This window comes from Ursus maritimus, unplaced genomic scaffold (genome assembly GCF_017311325.1).
Source record: "Ursus maritimus isolate PB19 unplaced genomic scaffold, ASM1731132v1 scaffold_7, whole genome shotgun sequence".
NCBI lineage: Eukaryota > Metazoa > Chordata > Mammalia > Carnivora > Ursidae > Ursus > Ursus maritimus.
In genome coordinates, this window is record NW_024426885.1 from 69320209 (window position 1) to 69342347 (window position 22139).

A 22139-nucleotide genomic window follows, 5' to 3' on the forward strand; every position below is an offset into this window, starting at 1 on the left:
GCGTATGATGCCACTTGCATGGCGAAACAGGGCAAAAAGAAAGTCGTTGTTTCGGTCCAGTGGTTTGAAGAGATATAAAGAGAAGAAATACTGGTAAGAAAGCCTTCGGGTCCAGAAATAGGTTCGTAAGGTTCTGGAACCTTGGAGAACTAGGAAGTGTCTACACGTAAGCCAGATCCTGACCCTCATCTACATGGGCGTCTACCAGGCCTTCTCGCCAAAGCCCCTGCCTGCACGGAGTTCTCAGGGGTGTGAACCACCCTGACCCCCAGCCCACCTCTGCTCCTCCGAGCCCGTGTCCCTGAAAGAGAGGCTGGCACAGGGGCGCGAGCGCTGGGGCCAGCCGGGAGGGAGAGCCACTGACCTTGATGACCTTGAAGCTCAGGAAGCTCCTGTGGAGCATGATGACCTTGTACTCATCCGTGCCCTCGTCCACCACGTGCCGCAGGGTGAGCAGCTCCTCCTTGTTGGACAGCACGGCACCCCTCCAGGCCGGGTCACCCTCGTGGCAGATCACTACTTTCTTCTCGAAGGACTGGATGGCTTCATAGAGGACCCCTGGGTCTTCATACTCATCGGGGCAGGTGAACTGGTCCTGGGGGAAAGAAGTCCATCTGTGGGCTCGGGGAGGACCAGAGAGTTGACCCGGAGGGGAGTGTGCAGACGGTGACTTGGCGGATGACCCAAGAGCCAAGCCCGCGTCCACGTGGACTCTCTTCCCACTCTCCGAATCCCGAGCTGGGTAGGAGACACCGCCTCGTCCCACTGCCCTAACTGCTGGAACGTGCCCCGGGAAACAGCTCTGTGGCTAAGGTCGGGCACCCAAGATGTCATTTTCTCTGGCCAGTTCCCCTTTTCTGTCCTAGTGGAGCATCTCACCTCCTAGCCGCTCTTGAGGGCCAGTGACCGCTGGCTGATGTCAAGAATATCTGGGTGGCCTCAATGTTTAGTTACCCAAGTAATGCACCCACTCACAAATGTCATGCCAAGAAAAGGGACCTGAAAGGTCTTGTTTGCTCCCTAATGTTTCAGACTTACCTTTAAAAAAAAAAAAAATAGATTTTTTTACATTTTTAAATTTGTTCACCTGGTGAAGCTTCAGGGACATCCTGATGGCCGGAGCGACCACCTTATGCAGAAGGTCCATGTCGGCAAATACCCACTCGTCTCGGGCTGTGATTCTGAAGTCACCTTTGAAGAGGGCATGAAGGCCATACAGGAAAGAATCCAGGCTGTGAAGCAAAGTCTGAGTTACCGTTCGCTCACGCTGAACAGCGTTCAGAAACCTGCCACTCTGAGCAAGATCTGAGGCTTCCATCTGTCATGTCGAGAATGACCTTCACGCCTTGAAAAGGCTGACCGAGGCAGAGCGCACCCAGGCTGGCCAGAGCCCATGCCCGGACCCTCCTGACTGCCACGTAATGACCAGCTTCAGAAACCGTGGGCCGCCCCCCACCCCGAGCCACTTGTGCTGATCTCCGAGAGTGACAGTGCAGTCCTGGTCCCCGGGACCCTCAGCGTGTGGGTGGTCTGTTCCGGGACTCCCAGCGGTGCCCTTCTCAGCGGGCGACTGACAGGCCACCTGGGGCACAGCCCAGGAGCTTGTGCTGTTCGCCTTTGGTTTCTCGATATCACTGGTAGGCTATGTTACTCGTAATATAAACTGGATTCCGCCACAGGATGAAGAAGAAGAACATGAAACCCAGTGAAATCTCACATGGGTCTTTTGGATTCTCCGAGCACATCTACTTCCCATCCCTACCCTTTGGTGAATGACTGTGGAAGACGCTTCATGGGGTGGTTAAAATCAAGGATCGAAGGGTTTCTCCGAATTACCTGGGTTTTCACGTTTCCAGGTTTTTCCTGCCCTGCATCCGTTTCCTGCACATAACTGAGCATTGGCTGGATCAGGAACACCAGAGTCCACCCGCGGGAGATCTCCCACGGTCTGGCTGCTTTACAGTCAGGATGAACGTCGGGAACCCAGGTTTGGGAGGGCAGTGGATCCTGTCTAATGGGAACAGGGAGAGGTGCTCTTCCTTCTTTATTTCCACTAATATATTCAATTGCAGCCGCTTCTAACAACCCTGGCCTCTCACGTCCCTGAGAGGCAGTCATGAGGTGAGTACAAGCAACAGCAGCCCTGAGAGGGCTGCACTGGGACAGAAGGAGCCGGAAAATGTGTGAGAGGAGAATCTCTGAGGACGGCTGCTCGGAAGGATTTAATGAGTTGGCTCACCGAGCAAGACTTTTGATTCAACACAGCACATAAGACCTGCACGTCAGGGAAATCGTTCCACTGATTGCTATTTTAGCATTTCGTGGCAAAACGTACCACTATCATTAATTTCCTTCTGGAACTCTCTTGAGAGGGATGCCGAGGTTTTGAGTCAGAGCAGACTGTGGGAAACGGAAGCAGCTGAGGTCTAGGCAGGTGGGGCTCAGGGTGCTGTGGTCTGGAGGAGCCCAGAACTTTCCAGAAAGAGTTCCAGGAGGCAGCCTTCCCGAAAGGCTCTCCCCTCATGGAACAAATACCTCCTGGGGCTGTGAGCTTTAGCCACCACCTGGGAGGCACTGAGGAGGGAGCATAAGACAGTGGGGCCGAGCTGCAGCAGGGCGAATGCCAAGAGCAAAAGCTTTACAATAACGAGTACTGCCTGCTGTGAGCTGGAAACATCCAAAAATGCCCCTGTCATCACATGGGAGCTAAGCACTGTGAAGGAACAGCCAAGGGGCAGGATGTGGGTGGGTCTTATTCTGGAAAGGATTAGTGCCATGTTGCTTGCACACACAGGGAGACAAAACACTCCTCCAGACCTAGGGATGGGGATGGTGGCGAAGGAAGATTAAGGGTCTCACCCAGATACCCAGAGCGTCCTCTGCAGACAGAGAGCAGAGCGAGGAGTTCAAGGCGCCAGGCTCTCGTTTGCTCAGCACAGGTGCAGGGTAACCACAGACCGCTTACTCATCAGGATGGAAAACGCCCCTTCTGCGGGAAGGCCCCCAGCAACAGATGCTTCACTTGTCATTTTGGGGGGAGAAAATAACGTTGTCGCACTTAATGCTGTTCTTTTAAAATGATTCTAAACGTAGAACACAAAGCCTGAATTAGAATTCCACTGGACTGGTGGTATTATCCCTAGCACCTTCAAGGTAAAGGCATCCTGGAAGAAAGGTGTTTCATTATCCTTAGGAGAATGAAGAGGAGGAAGGCAGAGGGATGTGATGAGCTGGGGAGGGCTCTGAGGGGCAGAGACAGCCAGGGCTCCGGGACACCTGCAGCACATTTCGGATTTGGAGTTTCATAAGCGCTCTGTCTTTTCAAGATTCCACTGAGCGATGATGAGCTCCCGCCCCCAGGCCAACAGCTGGAGTGGGGACTAAACAGCCACCCCCGTCCCCCTGCAGCCCTCCCCCACCTGACCTGGGATATTAGTGAGACAGGTTGTCTCATCCCGTCCTGTCATAGAGTTTGTCGGCCAGGCAATCACCGGCGCAGGCACAACTCTGTCCAGATGTGTGGGATTACGTAGGGGACAGGGAGGAAGAAACCTGACACGTGTACAATCGCGTGTTAAAGAAGCATATCCACACATAGAGAACCAAAGATAAGCATGGGCTCCCATGGCACTAAATGCGGGCTAAAATTTCAACGAAAAGAGCACTAGAAAAATATTACTCCTTAATATGATGGTGAGGAGCAAGGGCTTGAGTGCATTTTCTTTTTAATGGAAAAGACTGGTATGTATTGTTGAGGCTGTCACACCACGCCGCTCGACCCGAGAACAAATTTATCGTCCTGGCCCTCCAGCTGACTCTGTTAGAGGGATGGTGTCTGTGCTGCTTCCCGCTTGGCCCTGAGCCCCTCTCCTGCAGGGGTCGACCCACACTCCCCAGGCCCAGGACTGGAGTCATGCTCTTGCCTTTTTCACTGCGTGTGCGTTTGTGCACATGTGTGTGCACGTGTGTGCGTGTGCGGGGGTGCGTTAGAACAGACGTTCCAGCCTCTGCCTCGGCGTGACTCTGCAGCCCCAGCAGACACCGACAACCATAAAGCTGGGTCTCCAATGAGTCTCTGATTGCCCGAACTCCTGTTCTTGTCTTTCTGGTTCCTGACCCAGCTTCCTAAGAACGATGACGTAACTGCTGGTGACGCATACAGATGAGAGGCTGGGGTCATCAGTCCTTAAGCACCGTTGCTCCCAGCCCCTCTAGAAAGGCTGTTTCCTGGCTTGAGGCTCTGGCTATCGCTTGCAGAGCCGGCCACTGCCGGTATGCTAGCTTGCGCTTGGCCCAAGGCTTCTGCTTAAACTGGTCCTGCTCATTTCAGCACGCCCGCCCATTGCCTTTCACGACAAGGTAATATGAGGATGGCCAGTGAAAGCAAAGGCTGTTTGTTTTCACCGTCTTGTAACTCCGCTTTCATTATTCACAGAGTCCTCCTCCTGGCTCTGTTCTAGCCCGAGGCTGCTTATACCCCTCTAAGCCCCACTGTGTTCTACATCACTGACGGGCTCAGCCTGCCTCTCAGCTGCACCTCTCTCACTGGTTTGCAACTGCTGGCAATTTGGGCCCCTCGGGGACATTCAGAGACCTTTTTGTATGTCACGCTGGGGCCGGGGGTGGGGGCCGGTGGTGTGCTCTGGCACCTAGCGGGGAGAAGTCGGGCAGGTTTGCTGCAACAAAGAACCACGCGGCCCAAAGGTTCATCGTGCCTCTGCTGAGAAGCCTGCTTTTTCTGAGAAAAAAGCACGGCGGGAGGTTACAGATTTCCAGTTTTGGACAATGGGGTCATTATTTTGGATCCAGGCTTAATGAATTTTAGGGTTCGGTGGGAAACAACTTTAATGCCGGGCTAGTTCCTGCAGGACTCACAGTGGGCTCTCCAGAACAATGACTGATTTGTTCATTTTCATTCCCTTTCAAACAGGCCCAGAGATTGTGTGTTTACAGCTCAGCAGCGCGAAGAGCCTTCTGCTGCCGCGCATCGCAGTAAACGGAGAGCTGGTAGACCATATGCGAACAATTAAGTGTGATTTGCAGGCTGGGTTTCCCTGCGCTTACTGATTAGTAACGGAGCTGCGTAGGGGGCTGTGCCTGTCCGCCGCAGCCGGTACTGCAGGCTCGGAGAGCACGTCCGCCTCGAGGGCCCAGCATGCCTTCGTGCGCTCTACTCCCTCCGTGCAATTCAGCAACCTGCCCTGGCTTCGCGGCTAATTCCATCACCCCGGCCACATCCTCCTGCTAACGATCCCCCCATACAATAACGAACAGCAATGGTCCAGGTGACCAGCACCACCTCTGAGCAACTAGAAGTGAGACAGAGGTTGATAATTTCCATTTTTCTGGTGGTCTGTGGATTACGCAGCGCTTTCCATCCCATTAGCTCATCTCATTCTTGTGGGTGCTTGCACAAGATATATTATTCTAGTCGTCTTCTTTAAGAGGAAACAGACCAGAAAGGGATAAGAAAGAGGGTAAGAAAGGGGGAAACAAATACTCTGTTTCTCATCCCACTGAAGACGTGTCGGAGCAAAGCCACGGCTGCCTTCTGGCTCCCCACCCGTCCAGGAAACCCAGATGTGCATTGAGAGCGTGTAACTGCAGCCGTCTTCTTACAGACCAGCCCAGAGGCTGTTAGAATGAACTCGCTCTTGAACTCACCCCCACCTCACCCTCCTGAGTTCGGCCGCCAGTAATTTTCAAAAAGTTTAATTTGGTGTGCACACTCAGCACGCACCCTGAGTTGATAGTGTATTAAAAATTCTTTCATGCACTCTTCATCCAGGAAGCTAGTCCAGGAAGCTCTAAAATCAAACCAGCCCCTGGTCTGGATCCCAGCCACCCCCTACCCGGCGAAGAGTGCTCTGACAGAAAGTAATGGTGTCCCTCGGGTAGGACCAAGGTGCCTCACTTGGTTTTAGAGTTCAGGTACCACACAGAGAGGCAGCATATGGCCCAGAAGAGCTGGGGGGATGGGAGCCAGAAACCTAAACCCAAGCTTCAATTTTGGCTTTGATACTTGTTGATATTGGCAAGTCCCTTGTCCTCATTATCATCTCTTTCTTTCTGTGTTCACCCCTAAAATCAAGCTTGTCCAGAGAGATGTGGAGGCTGGGTGAGGGGCTGGCTAAAATCTCTTTACATCGGGGACTGGGTGCACAAGTGTGGTTTGAGGACAAGGGACACATGTCAGTGGGGGAGGGAACAAATCCACCCCAGTGTCCAGCATTCTTCTGTCCCCCAGGACCCATGCCTGAGTCCTGAAAGATGCAGAAGACAAGTTCAAGAGAGCGGGAGCACAGAGAGCGCAAGGCGGAAGCACCTTCCACCAGAGAGGGCCGGGGCCAGCGGGACAGGGCAAGGTGCAGAGGGTGGCGGATCCCCGAGCATGGGCCACCGTGAGCTTCGGGAGCAGTGAGGCCCATCAGCAGGCCCCTTCAGCAGCTCTCGGCAGTACCACCCCGCACAGGAGCCGTCCACAGAGGAAGCTGAGGGGTGTGAGGAGGGCGGGGATGCTCGCCCCAGGGATGGGGGTGACCTGAGGAATTCTGACGGAGCAGACGGGGTTAATGGTGGCACAGAGGGGTGGTCAGGAGCAGGACTCTGGAGGCTGGGCAGGACTCCGCCGTGGTGAAACACTGCGCCACTCGCTCCTCTGTGCCCTGGTTTTTCCAGCTGTAACAGTACCCACCTCACCCTCTCTCAAGCCTCGACAGAGGACGAAATGTATAAACTTGTGTCAAGCACTGAGCACCGTCCCCCGTACGGACGTCGGGAGCACGTCCTTAAGTGTTCGCTGCTCCCTTTAGCCTCATTTTAGCATAAGCTTCAGATATAAACAAAAGGGTGTTTATGCTGCAGAACCCCACCTGATAACAGGAAAGCAAGGCTGTGGCCTTCAGCGATGTTTCAACTACATCCCAAACAAATGATGAAATGGTAATTCCCAAGCGAGAAATCATTAAAAGGCAAGGTTTGATGAAAAGCTTTTTAAAAATACATTTGACCTCATGATGTTTTAACACCTGACACTCTGTGCTCCTGGGCCTCCTTATCGACGGGTCAACTGCTGTTAGCCAGTGAAGTGCTTCCCGAGGCCGGCCTCAGGACCCCAGGGGTCAGGCACCCGGCAGCCGTTCACCATCGAAAGTAGATTTCCTGACCCAGGTCCTGGAGATCCTCAGTTGGTGGTTTGTGAGGGGGCCTGGGGTCTATGTTCTGATCAAGCTTCCCAGGTAATCCTGAGATCTGGGGCTCAGGCGATCAGAGAATCTGGGTGTCTCCTGAAGACATCCAGCCATGTCAGAGAAGCAAGGGAGTCGGGACAGCGGAGTGGAACCATACACCAGGCCAAGGTACGAGACCTTCCCATGCAGTATTACAACTCGAGGTCCCAGAAATGCTTGCTCCTTTTTCTAGGTTATAAATTCTTTCCTGTGCTTTAAACATCAGATTTTCTACACGCCCCAAGATTCTGATTTGAGCTGGATGACCCGATTTTAATCAGGATCTTGCATCATGTTTACTTTGTCTATTTCCCTCCTAGATTCTGGCTTCTGAGTTTCCAACCACCATTGAGAAAGTGGACCTCGATCCTGTTCTGCAGGATGATTCTGTAGGACGTCTGGCCCTCGTTTGGGCATCATCTCCAGTGGAAGCTTGGGAGAAGAAACTGAGATTGTGTCCTGGATTTCTGAAGAACACTGTTTTCCTCCAACCACCCTGCGTGAGAGGGGTGGGCAAATGGCAGATGTGACCTCAGACCACACAGTGACCCACCACAAGGTCACATGTCAGGGCTCTTGATCTCCTGCACGGAGCTTGGCACAGCATACATATGGCTGGCTTGTTTGCCTACCGTTTTTCAAGACTATGTTGATCTTGGGGCTCTCTATCCTCTTGGAAGCCTAGTCTACTCCAAGAGCCAGTAAAATTTCTTCTTCAAGCAAACATGTTGCTGCTAATAAAATGCTACCATCTTCTCACCTTTATCTCTATACATGGAGCATTGGCCAGGATTCGCTCACCACCTTCCATGTACTTGAAGACAGCAGTCAAGCTATCTTTTAGCTTGGGGTCAGTGAAACTACTTTGACTTCCTGCTAAAGCATCCCTTTATGGACACGTGCCTTTCTCCAATGGGAGACACAGTTCTCCAAAGAAGATGGGCCTCAAAGTCCAGATCTAAAAAAACTACCAGTATTTGCTTGGTACATCCGTATTAACCCAATCCATCTCCAAAACACATCGACATTTTCTTGTAAGGCACTGTATATGCGTGTGCTCTTGCCTCGCAGTCAGCGTTATCATTGAAGGTGACTCTCGATTTACTCATTTTCTCTAATTTTGCATGTACATAGTTTTATTTCTTGAGGATTTCCATCAGTGCCGTGTCACTGTAGTAAGGTCAAAAATATTTCCCCAACAAATCCATCAAACAAAGCAGAGCTTGTGGCTCATGTTAGGCTGCAGTGTAAGACCCCTCTGGCGAGTCGGTGTTAGAAACTCCTCTGTTAACTCTTTAACATTAAATATGTGAGAATGACCTGTGAGGTCTCACAAAGTACACCTAAGGGCCTATTCCTGATTTTAAAATTATGTAAGGGTAGATTGCACACATGGACACACACAGAGGTCATGGGCCACACATACTTTGAACACAGATGTAATTACGCTAAATAAAATATTAGCAAGTTGTGGGGGACCTGGGTGGCTCAGTCGGTTAGCGTCAGACTCTTGATTTCAGCTCAGGTCATGATCTCGGGGTCGTGAGATCAAACCCCCAACGGACTCTGCACTGGCATTGGAGCCTGCTTAAGATTCTCTCCCTCTCCCTCTGCACCCCTCCCGTCTCCCCCCTCTCTAAAAAAATTAGCAAGTTGAATTCATCATTGTATAAAAAGAATAATATATCATGACCAAATAGAGATTATCTCAGAATTTTAAGGATATTTTAGCATGAAGAACTCTATTAATGTAACTCATTACATTAATAGATATAAGGAGAAGTGTGTCATCTGAATGTGTGCCCCAACATTTTAAAATAATTCAACACCCTTTCCTGATAAAAGTTTCATTACCAGGAAGAGGATGAAACTCCCCGACTTGATACAATGGTCTACTACAAACCTAAAACACCCCTTACTTTTTAATGCTGAAATATTACTCTTGTCCCCGTGACATGTGGATTAAGGCAAGGGTGCTGCACTAAGCAGAATAAGAGGCCCCCCATAGCCTAATCCCTGGAACCTGTGACTACATTACCTTAAACAGCAGAAGGAATTTTGCAGGTGTGATTAAGTTAAGAATTTTGAAATGGGGAGATTATCCTGGACTATCTCGGTGAGCCCGATGTACTCCCAAGGACGCTTGTGAGGGAAANNNNAAAGCAGGAGAAGTAGAGTTTGAGCCAGACAGAGATCAAAAGATGCTCCACTGAAGATACTGGCTCGAGAGACGGAGCAAGAGACGGCCTCTAGAATGGGGCATGGACTCTCCCCTCAGAGCCTCCAGAAGGAACGCAGCCCAACAGACGGCTTGATTTTAGCCTCGTGAAGCCCATTTTGGACTTCTGACCTCCAAAACTCTAAGCTAACATATGTTGCTTTAACCCACCAAGTTTGCGGTAGTTAGTTCCAGCAGTAATAAGCAACTACCACGGATGCCCATTTCCAACGCTGCCCTGGAGGTCATAACCCACGTAATAAGAAAAAGAACTGAAGGGAAATGTTGGGGAGAAAAAAAAGCCGTAACTGTCATTATCTGCAGATATGTCTTCTCACCACAAAAATCAAAGAGAATTAACTGGAATATTATGTTTGTAACAGAGTTCAGTAGGGGTGCCCCAAATGAGATCAAATAAAAAAGGAAATCACTTTCCCGTACGCCAGCAGTAACCAGTTAAAAATGTGACAGGAAAGAAAGGTTCTAGTCCCAATCACAATAAACCTATAGAATATCTAGAAACAACCTATTAAGAGATTACAAATCTCAAAAATACGATAGAAGTTTACTGAAAGACATTTAAAAAAACGGAATGATCGCAGAGATGCACGATGTTACTGAATGATGTTCGTTATTTTTCTCAATCTGCAAATTCAATACATCCTCAATCAAAACACCAGCAGAACTTTTTATAAAATGTGATTCTAAATTTCCCCCGAGGAGAGCAATGAGCAAGAAAAGTACCACCACAAAATGATATGAAAAAAGCAAAAACAGAGGGACTAGACTCATCAGATATCCAAACACTGTTATCGCTCTAGGAAACCAAACAGTATGGTTTTATTATGAGAATAGAGAGATTGATCACTTTACCGGATGTGTAATTCCAGAGGCGTACCACCTATGAATGGGAATGTAGCATGTGGCAAAAGTGGTATTTCAAGGTAGTGGTGTTTTTAACTGACTGACTGAATCACTAAGGAAGAGCTACTTAGCAAACGGTATTGGACTCTCAGCTATCCATTTGGGGAAAAAAAATGGATCCCTATCTCCCATCATGTATGAAAATATATTCTACTGAATTCGTTGGGAGCCAGTAGTCTAGCGGGCTCATTCTCCGACATATCCTACTGCTTTGCCGAGAACGCAAGGCCTAGGCCATTCCCAGGGCCTCGTTTGCAGTAAGCATCCTTGAGGGATGAAATGGCATCTCTCTCTGCTACAAAATGGCTGGTTCCTTGAGCTAAGTGCTCTTCTCCTGTCATGGAAAATGGTGCTCTGTGTCACCCCTGTGGGTTTTGGGGGCACGGGGAACAGAAACAAACACCCGAATCTCATGCTGCCCCTGTGCTATGAGAAATAAAGTCCTTTGTCTCTGACCCAGGAGTCTCGTGTCCTCTGCTAGAATCCATGAAAATGTAACAAGGTAGGTAATTACCTAATAAGTAGAGTAAAATCAAATCCCAAGACCCGATAGGATTCAAAAACTAAATGGCAAGAAGTGAAACTATAGAAGTATCAGAGGAAAACAGGGGGTATTATTTTTATATCCTGGAGCTGAATGAAAAACGCTTTTAAGAAAGACACAAACAGACACATAGACCAATGGAACAGAATAGAGAACCCAGAAATGGACCCTTGGCTCTTTGGGCAACTAATCTTTGACAAAGCAGGAAAAAACATCCAGTGGAAAAAAAGACAAGTCTCTTCAATAAATGGTGCTGGGAAAATTGGACAGCTACATGCAAAAGAATGAAACTTGACCACTATCTCACATCATACACAAAGATAAACTCCAAATGGATGAAAGACCTCGATGTGAGACAGGAATCCATCAAAATCCCAGAGGAGAACATAGGCTGTAACCTCTACGACATTGGCCACAGCAACTTTTTTCACGACACATCTCCAAAGGCAAGAGAAACAAAAGAAAAAATGAACTTGTGGGACTTCATCAAGATAAAAATCTTCTGCACAGCCAAGGAAAGAGTCAAAAAAATTAAGAGGCAGCCCATGGAATGGGAGAAGATATTTGCAAATGACACTACAGATAAAAGACTAGTATCCAAGATCTACAAAGAACTTCTCAAACTCAATACATGAGAAACAAATAATCAAATAAAAAAATGGGCAGAAGATATGAACAGACACTTTTTCAACGATGACATACAAATGGCTAACAGACACATGAAAAAATGTTCAATATCATTAGCCATCAGGGAAATTCAAATCAAAACCACATTGAGATACCACCTTATACAAGTTAGAATGGTAAAAATCGACAAGGCAGGAAACAAATGTTGGAGAGGATGTGGAGAAAGGGGATCCCTCCTACACTGTTGGTGGGAATGCAAGTTGGTACAGCCACTCTGGAAAACAGTGTGGAGGTCCCTTAAAAAGTTAAAAATTGAGCTACCCTATGATCCAGCCTTGCACTACTGGGTATTTATTCCAAAGATACAGACATAGTGAAGAGAAGGGCCATATGCACCCCAATGTTCATAGCAGCAATGTCCACAATAGCTACATCGTGGAAGGAGCCGAGATGCCCTTCAACAGATGACTGGATTAAGAAGATGTGGTCCATATATACAATGGAATATTACTCAGCTATCAGAAAGAACGATTTCTCAACACTTGCAGCAACATGGACGGGACTGGAGGAGATTATGCTAAGTGAAATAAGTCAAGCAGAGAAAGACAATTATCATATGGTTTCACTCATTTATGGAACATAAGAAATAGCAGGGAGATCGGTAGGAGGAGGAAGGGAAGAATGAAGGGGGAGTAAACAGAAGGGGGAATGAACCATGAGAGACTATGGACTCTGGGAAACAAACTGTGGGCTTCAGAGGGGAGGGGAGGGGAGGGGGGGATTGGGCTAGGCCGGTGATGGGTAGTAAGGAGGGCACGTATTGCATGGTGCACTGGGTGTTATATGCAAACAATGAATCATGGAACACTACATCAAAAACTAAGGATGTACTGTATGGTGACTAACAGAACATAATAAAAAATTATTTTAAAAATATAATAAAGTAAATATTAAAAAAATAATAAAAAAGAAAGACATAAAACCCAGAAATTATAATTTTTTAAAAGGTGTTTAATAGATAAAAGTAAAAAGCAAGTACGCCTTGATAGAAAATATTTTTAACACATATTAAGATCGTAATATGAGAGTACGTCCCCAAAATCAGTAAGAGCCTAATAACAATGGGTAAAGCACGTAAATAGGCAGTCAAGTCACAGAAAAAAATATGTGGTCAATAAATATGTAAAATGATCCTTACCCTCACTATTAATAATAGAAATGCAAATGAGAATGAGATAATTTTTCACCCATGAGACCAGAAAAATTAAAGACCGACTCTCCAGCATTAGTGAGGATATGGCAAAACATATTCTCTTGTAGTCTTGGTTAGACTACAAATTGGGGCAGCTTTTTTGGAGAGCCATTTGACAATATCTATAAAAATTACATTTAAACATTTTTTGGGCTATGGAATCTTTTTTTTTTTTTTTTTTGCAAGCAAAACCATCTATTAAATTCTAGCATATAAAATGTAGAGCACAGCTGTTTGGCTGAAGTAGAAGTGGGGGTCCTGTCATGACCCGTCCCACCTGCCCTCATACTGCATCCTTCCCCGTGTCTCACGAGACAATCAACTCAGTCAGAACTGCACGGACATCAGGGCCCGGAACTACTGGACCAGGGCGGTGTGTGAGATCAGTTACCTTTATTAGTCAAAGACTGAAATGAAGGCACGCTGAAGGGTTTTGCTGTGGTGTGGGAACCTTTACCTCTCAGTAAAGGGAACCAGTCCCGCATAATCAAATCTTTCCCTCGAGTACCGAGAATATTATTCCCAGATTTATCTCATCACTATGTTTGGAACGAGCAGAGCTGACATTGAGTATAAGAAAGTGTTTGAAACAAAGAAAATCCCATCAATACAAAGTTTAAAAAAGCAGCTGGTGAGCCTGGTGCTCAATCAAGAAAAAAAATAAATAAAGCAGACCAGGCAAGAAACGCCTGGATCAGGAATAATTGAGCAAGTTCCGCGGAGAGCAAGATTGCAGAAGTCTTTGCAAATAGCTTCGGTGGGAACTGAGAGAATAAATCCTTGAAGCATTTTATCTGCAATCTGTACAGAAAACTCAGAATTTATTTTTAAAAAAAACGAGTTCAAATGGATCAAACAAAAGAGCACCTGCCTGGATGCTATGACCACCTGAAGACTCGTGATTCCAGAATCCTCCGAAGGCCTTCCCCGACTGCATCCCCTCCTTACAGTTCATGAGGGAACTTCCCCTTCCCTGCCTCCACCACCTCATCCTGTTGGTACAAAGCCTTCCCTCGAGCCTCCTGCTAGGCTCTCCGTCAACAGGTTAGGCCCCAGAGGGAACTGCCCAGGTCCGGAGCAGGAGGCTGAGCCAGGCAGGAGAAGCCAGTCAGCTCCTCCCCGGGGCTGTTCCTCGAACAGCTTTTAACTCAGCACCAACAGGGTAAGTCACTTAGCATTCCTCACCTGTGAAGAAAATCGGAATTCGGAGATACGGAGTTGAAAGAGTAATTGTCACATGTTCTGATGACCTCGGTGCTGACCTTTTCCTCTGAGTGACACAAGGCTACGGCCTCCAGAGAGAAATGAAGAGACGCGCCAACCGCACCACTTCACCCCTTACGGACGCACAACCCATGGTGGCCGATGCCCGACCACAGCGTGCCAGCCCGGCTCCCAGCTGTCCCCTGCAGGGGGGCACTGGGCAACAGTCAGCAAGGCTCCCTGGACGCCCAGGGCTTGTGACGGTTGTTAAACCAATACTCGAGTGGGTTTTGCTCTTCAGAAGCTTATAATCCGGCCTAATAGCACTCACTCCAGTTGAGAATCAAAGAACCTGGTGTCAAGGATACGACACAGGAATCCGGAAGAAAGTGCAAGCAGAGGAGAAACCAGTGAGGGGGACCTACATGGAAGTGCTTTTCGAGCTCTCCAGTTCTCTATGATGCTCAGCCTTGGCCACACACTGAAATCACCGGGCCGGTGGGGGGGGGTACGTGAGTAATCCTGCTTGCCACCCCCCCCAACAGGGTTTCCGATGTCACTGGTCTGGACTAGGGCAGGGCCTGGGTATCCAGATATTTAAAAGCCCCTCAGGAGACTTTAATGTGCACCCATCGAGGTGATCTGGACAGACAAGCAGAATCTAGAACACCTGGCCCCTGGTGCTAAGTAGCAAAGGAGAAGTCTGAAATGGTCAGCGATCCTGGCGGTGAGAACATCATCTCATGACAGCAGCTTCAGGGGCGCAGCAGGAGCAGAAGGCAAACTGGCAGTGGGGTGGTGGGGGCTGCTGCACTCAGTGTCATTGGTGACGGAAAGTTCCAGAGCTTGTTCGTGAATGCAAGAGAAGACCGCGTGACAGAGGGTGGAGGGTGAAAAGGCCAGGAGAGAATTTAACTTCGTTTTTGTTCTTTAAGAAGAGCAACTTGGCAATATTATTCATCCGTAAGAAGAAGGAAATCCTACCACTTGTGACAACATGGATGGACCTCGAGGGCATTATGCTAAGTGAAGTCCGTCAGAGAGAGGAAGGCAAATACCATATGATCTCACATACAGAGACTCTAAAAAACAAAGCAACAAGGAGAAAACCAAGCTCATAGATACACAAAACAGACTGGTGGGTGCTGGGGTTGGGGGTATGGGGGGCAAAAGGCACCAACTTCCAGTCATAGACAAATAAGTTACGGGATGTGATGTTTGGCATCGTGACTCTAGTTAATGATACTGTATCGATTCTTGAATGTTGCTAAGAGAGTAAATCTTAAAAGTTCCCATCACAAGATATAAGGTTTGTAACATAATAAAAATACATATGGTGATTCACATTAACTAGACTTATAGCGGTGATCATTTTGCAATTATACAAATATTGAATCATTATGAAACTAATATAAAGTTATATGTCAATTATAGCTCCACTGTTTAAAAAACGAGAGAAACTTGAGCTATTTACATACAGGGCAGGAAGATCTGGTAGAAAGAGAGCTTGAAAAAACAGCTGAAGGGACAGCCAATTAATCAAAGCCCCACAGAGACAGGGCAGGGTAGTCTAGACTAGAGCACAGATGGGATGCTTTTCTTTCGTGTGGAAAAACAGGGAAAGAGAATGAACCTTTATTTTTTTAAAGATTTATTTATTTGAGAGAGAGAAAGAGAGTGCGAGTACAAGCATGTGGGGGGAGGCAGAGGGAGAGGGAGAGAGAATCTCCAGCAGACTCCACATTGAGCGTGGAGCCCGATGCGGGGCTCGATCCCATGTCCCTGAGATCATGACCTGAGCCAAAAGCAAGAGTTGGACGCTCAACCAACTGAGCCAGTCAGGAGCCCTGGGAACCGACCTTTATTAAGCGTGAATTTTGCTAGAAACCAGGCTAGGTCGTTCCTATAAATGATTTCATTTCATCTTTCCAGCAAATCCACCAGGACCCCTGTAACACAGAAGGCCCTGTACCCAGAATTCTGGGGTTTTCGCTCTTCTGTATTAGTGCCATTTCCAAATGTAGAACTCCCAAAGGTCACAGTGATCCAAAAGCCTCCTTACGGGCCCAACATAATTTATTATGGCAAGAACTACCTACATAAGCAGTCCAACGCTAAAATAAAGAAAATGACTGACAGAAATAGAAAATCTCAGTGTCTGTACCAACTGTTTCTTCACGTACCTGAGAGCCATGTTGTGGGCTGCCGTTCCCAGAGCTCTCCTCCCCAGGATGCACAGGGCAAAGGACAGGGTCACTAAAGGAGAGTCCTCATCGCTGTCCAGGTTCTTGGAGGGCTGAAAGAGCAAGGATGTTCATTCAACTTTCTTAAGGGTTCCATCATGTACCAGCACAGAATCACATCCCAGGGGGCTTTGCAAGTCAGCCATTGTGGTCACTTAGTCCACTAGCATGCCCCAGGGATGGAGAAACTCTCTGATTCCTGAAACACTTTCTCTTGTGGTTGGACATGGGGAAAAAATTGAAACGAGGAAGCTACTTTAGGGGAGAAAAGAGGTGAACATGTGCCTTGCTGACCTAATTCTCTGGAATTTTGAATATGGCGCTTCACAGCTGAAGATGGGCAGAGCATAGATCAAATGAATGCCCACCTTACCACTGTCCAATGCAGGGCAAGGTGTGACCAGCAGGAAGGGAAGGAGTACAGGAATCATGGGCAGGTGAGGGTTTTCTGTTGTCCCTAGAATGAGGAGCCCACTGAATTGACCATAAGTCCGCAATCAACAGCTAAATTAAAGAGGTGATCCAAAGTCAGCTTAAAAAGAGGGGTCGGGCGATGCAGAAGAAAGAGTCAAAATATCTTTTGCAAGAAAAATGAAATGATTTCATGGACGAAATGAGGAAAGAAGAGCGCCATCACGGGGATAGCTAGGGAGATCAACAGATTCTTTGAATACCTCAACCACCCCAAGAGGCCAAGCATGGGTTAGGAAATCAGCACAGTCTCCTTGCTGCATCTGGAGAAAGCAGGTTCTGCCACCTGCTCCTCTACAACCCGTTTTCAATCACTCCCGAAAAGGTCGAGGACTTGGGTTAGGGTCATAACTTGGTTTGTCCCCACAAGTCGCAGGATGACATACTTCACTACTGTGGAGTTTGTCTTCAACTTGGATCTACCGTCTCCATCAACGGCATCCTGATCCAGCTTTTCCAACCCCACGGAGAAAAGTCAACCAACTCCCTCCATTCGCTTCCCTCCCCTTTCTCCTCCTCTTGCTCCTCCTCCTTGCCAGCCCTCCTCCTCTTCTTTTGAGAAGCTGTCACTGTCCTTGCTTTCATTTCTAAGAGGCTGCGTTCATCTCCAGAAGTGTCCTCAGCATATGAGCAATGAGGCACAATAGACACAACTTCGGGAGTGGGTCGCGCCATCTTGATTGCTAAACAGATCGGTTCCCTGTCCACGATTCAATACGTCCAGTAACTCCTCCGCATCCCGGCACAGTTACCCTTTGTACAAAAATCTCAAAAAGCAGCTCTACACAAAGAAGTTTCCAGAATTTTAAAGCCATGCCAGAGGCGTAAACTGCACTAACCCTGAGCACAGTATAGAGGGAAATATACCTTCAGGGCTCCTTCACTACCTTCACCAGGGTATGTGAATTCTTTCTTATAATTTCGCTTGTGTTAAATAAACATTTATCCAAATACTAATCTTCTCTCTCCTCTATTTTATTATCATCGACCATACAGTATAAGCAAGAGATGGACTTTATAAAATGCTCCTTGTGTTTTAAATTTAATCCAATGCCTCCAGCCCCCAGCTCCCTGACCTACCTCTTGTCTCTTCCGTGCACAGTACTGAATCCATTCTAGATAAACGTTACAGTAGCTGGCCCGCGTTATCCCCTGGAGACATGGGACGTAGTCATCATCAACGTTAATGTTGAACATGGCAAGGTCACGCTCAATGTAATGCCACTTGGCAAAAGGCTGCAGGGACTTCAGAAGGGATTCGTTTTTGATCCAGGAGAGAAGTTTGGGGGATGTTACCATATAGTATATTATACTCTGCAGAGAGAAAGCAAGATTTGAGCCCTTACAGCCATTCTAAAGACAGAACGACTTTTTATTTATTTTATCTCATAAAATAAATCAATGTTAGGGAAGTATGAGACATGAACTCCCTACACATGTGTCATTGTATTTCCTGCTAGACTTTTTAAAAGATTTTTTATTCATTTATTTGAGAGAAAGAGAGAGAGAGCGTGCGAGCAAGCATGAGTGTGGGGAGGGGCAGAGGGAGAGGGAGAAGCAGACTCCCTGCTGAGCAGGGAACCAGACTTGAGGGCTCGATCCCAGGACCCCGGGATCATGACCTGAACCAGAGGCAGACGCTTCACTGACTGAGTCGCCCAGGCGACCCTTTCCTGCTAGATTAAATGCATAGAACTCACCTGGGACATTCTAAAATGCCCTCTCTTACGGGTCACCACAGGGATGAGGTAAGAGAGAAGAACAGAATGCTAACAGAATGTACCAGAACAGAAGTTCCGTGGTGAGGAAGGAGAGCCAGCCCGATCCTTTCTGAGAGACACACAAAAGCACCTTGGGTTACTGCAGGTTTCCGTGGCTGATCCAGCCAAAGGAGACTGGGCCAGACCCTCTTCCGGGACCCCAGCCCGGGGGTGTTCAATGAACGAAAACACCAAAGTTCTTACAGAAAGTACTTGTGATGTAGAATTGTGGAAACACACGTGCATGCGTAATCCCGGGTGCCCAGAACAACCCGTGTTTTCCCCTCCATCAGACGCACCACTTAGGGATTCCAGCTGGTGAAAGTGCCACCCTCGGGCCTTCTCAGGCTGAGTCACAGCTTTATTGAAAGCCATCTTGTAGATCGCAAATGAATCCATCCTTCGGAAAGGCTAGCTCCCGGCCCCGAGAAGTCGAAATACAGCGGAGAACGTGAAAATCCAGCTCCAATACGGCCACATCAGCAGCAGATGGGACTACAGTCTTCACTGCACTTTATTACCACGGGCAAATGGACATGGTGCTCAGAACCACTGAGGCTGACAGCTCCCCCCCCGCCCCGCCGCCGGGGGGGGGGCCTGGCTCGCATCTCACCTGAGAATCCCGAGCAACAGGGAGGGGTGGCATTTGGTGCGAGGAGGCAGGGAAGCACACTCTCGTGGCCCCAAACCCTTCATCAGTGGCCTTCTCTGATCGTAGACACACATTCCTCCCAAGGGAGGAGACAGACAGGATCGCGCGCGGCCTGGGCCTGGCCTGGGATCAGGGGGCTGGCACCCGTGACTTGAGGGGGCAAAGACGCTTTTTCAGGCAGCCACCTGCCTGCCTCCTGCTCTTCCCTCCCTTTCGCTGGGACATGAAATCTGGAACACCAAGGTCGGAGGTTGCTGAGGAGTGTCTGGTTTCAGGGTATCTGAGCAGTTTGAGCAGGTGAGTGGAAGGGAACACGTGCTCCCCAGACTGTGGCCAAACAAGGGTAAACGCGTGACTCAGCCGTTCTCCACTGTTCGGCCGGCCGGCAGCCTGGACTTTGGGAAGGCCTATCTTCAGCTCCCCGCAGGTGGCCTGCCTTCTTTGGGGCATCTTCCTTATTGGGCTCCTTAGCCCACCTGCCCCCGAGGTGGGGGAAGAGGGGACCCCAAATGACGTCTATGTTTCACACACTCTCCCACTTCTGCACCACTGCACCCAGGACAACCTTGCTGGCCTCGAGAAGTCGCTTCAGGGTAAGGAGGGAGGGGACAGAGAGGCAGGGAAGGAGGACGAGGCCATAGGACGCTGAGTGGGAGGTGGGAAGGACAGAGCGCTAGCACAGCCCACTTCTGTTCATTATTTTGAGGCTTAGAAAGAGCGAGTGAGCATGAAGAACTCACGAGGCCTGGTGTCTCTGCCTCACCTACCCAGGGGCTTGAGGCTCAGGGAGGCCGCAGCAGCAGCTCAGGTGAGGTCTGGAGCAGGGATGAGGCCACAGATGACATTAGGGGCAGGAGAGACAGCTGAGTCTAATGTTCAGAAAGGTCAATTGTGACTCTGGAGGGTTTTCTATTGTCTACCTGCTGGCAGGATAATTTCAAGCTTCTAGGAGGCAGTGTAAGCAGTTGACCCAGAGTTACAAGCAGAAGGGGATCCGTGGCCGTGGCCAAAGGCACAGCGTCTCTTCTGACAACTACAAAGGCCACAAAGAAACTGGGTCTGCGTGAACATCTGGTTTTAGCAAACATCTGGTCTGGTTCCCCCCAGTACGTCCTAATCCCACACACCAGCTAGGAACAACAAACAACGCTTGAAGGACGAAGGACGTTTACCTTTCCACTCACTTCTAGGGGGGAATGAAAATAACCCCCTTAACTGATGAAGTCAGAACAGTTAACGAGCACTTCGAATCCCAGAGGCTAAAACTTCCTCCCCTAGGTCTGGCAAAATCTTGCAGTGTCGACTTCTGAGCGCACCCCCAGCTCGGCTCCCCCCAACCCCCCACCCCCCACCCCCAGTGAGTGAGGAGAATCCGTTCCTCTCGCCCAGAGAACACAGAACAGGCCCAATCCCTGCAAGCCATGCCCCGTTTCCACTTGATTTAGGCAGAAATTCTGTCAGGGAGACAGAGTCAATGAACAATGCGAAATCCTTCAGAATCTGTCAGGATGAAATGGGTACAACACTAAGTACAACTGGTGAGGGAGGACGGGGAAAAGGAATTGATGGCATAGAACCTGACCCATGTTGAACGCAAGACCTCTCCCGAATTAATTCGCCGTATCTGGCTCCTCCAGCAGGGATTCTCCCGGTTTCTCGTCAGTGTACTCTATCAGCGCGTTCTAGGAGAGGGGCCCTGGCGGGCAGCCCCGCGTGTCGGGTTTCGCGCTCCCCTTTCTGCAAGGCAAGCGATAAGCCCCTCTCCTTTCTGAAAGGCTTGGACAGGAACAATGGCAGCGGGAAAACCCAGCCCTCGCCAAAAGCTGATTTCTTGACGGCTAAGAGGGTTTTGAGCACTAATAAATGGAGGGGAAGGGGGGGACGCACCAGGGAAAACCTCCAGTCATCAGGAAGGAAACGATTTCAAATATATTCATAGAGGGTGGCGGAACTGACCCAGTTTATTAGGAGATAAAAAAAAAAATCCTTTTGTGTAATGGAATTATTCCAAGCTTTTCTTCCTTTTTGATTTGCCTGCCCAATAAAAATAATAATAGCAATGATACAAAGAATGAAACCGAGCTCTTGAAACTTGAAGCCATCCAGGACCACGAAGGGGATTTCTTTCACCACGTCACCAAGGCCAAAGAAGAAAACACTCGTTAGTTTTTACCCTAAAACGCTGCCTCTCCTGTTCTAATAGCCGCTCGGCACTCCTGACATTTTCTTTTACTCCCTGGGGGAGTAAGCGCAAGTTCTGAGTACCCCTCACCAAAGGGCGGGCAAGCACTGAGTGCTGTATTGAGAGAAAGCCTCGCGTGAACAGTCCCATCGGTGTTGATGTGAATTAAGGAGGCGCCGTGAGGCCCCATCTGCCCCCACATCTCAGCCCCTCCTGAGCACTGATTTGGAATTTAAGAGAATTCTGTTTCTATTGAGCACAAGTATGTCTGTAGTCGTTCCCAAGACTCATTGTGTATTAAATCACTTAGGAAACTAATTTAAAAACACAGGTCCTAGGGCCCCTCCCCAGGCCCTCAGAATCAGGATTTCTGGGTAGGACGTGCACATCCATAATTAGCTGGCTTATTCAGGGAGTGTGATGTCACGGGGCTGCCCCCAGCTCGTGAGAAGCTCCCACCAGGTAACAAACCATTGTACTGTGGGCCTCTCTCACCCCACCAGAAACTCTCATGTTGGCATCGCCCCCCTTTCTTGGAAAACAGAGTTAAGGGCATTGTTCTCCCACAAACTACATATTAGCTGGCAGGTCCCAGGGCGGGGGCTCTGCCATTTGCACCTTATCCTGGACTTGTTTATCAGATTGCGAATTGCCATTTTAGAAAACATACAGGGAATTGGGAAGCATGTTTTTTGGAGTTAGGAGAGGAGGAAAGTGAATATCGATTCACTTACTAGTTCAAGGGAGGGAAGCATCAAAAAGCAGGAGTGGTGCCCCAAGGCCTCAGGAAAAGCTGAGAGAGTGAACGCGGAAAAGGTATCCCATCCCCCCCCC

General features: G+C 48.6%; 1 protein-coding gene across 1 annotated transcript in view; it reads right to left on the reverse strand.

Annotated features, from left to right (window-relative positions):
- PCNX2 (pecanex 2) overlaps positions 1-22139 on the reverse strand; it is a 291473-nt gene that overhangs the window by 11414 nt on the left and 257920 nt on the right. The window contains exons 27-30 of the mRNA XM_040624241.1: positions 17792-18025; positions 16181-16293; positions 1088-1232; positions 365-595 (exon numbers count right to left, since the gene is read on the reverse strand). Of these exons, the coding sequence (XP_040480175.1) occupies positions 365-595; positions 1088-1232; positions 16181-16293; positions 17792-18025 (723 nt within the window). The remainder of the gene's footprint in view (positions 1-364; positions 596-1087; positions 1233-16180; positions 16294-17791; positions 18026-22139) is intronic.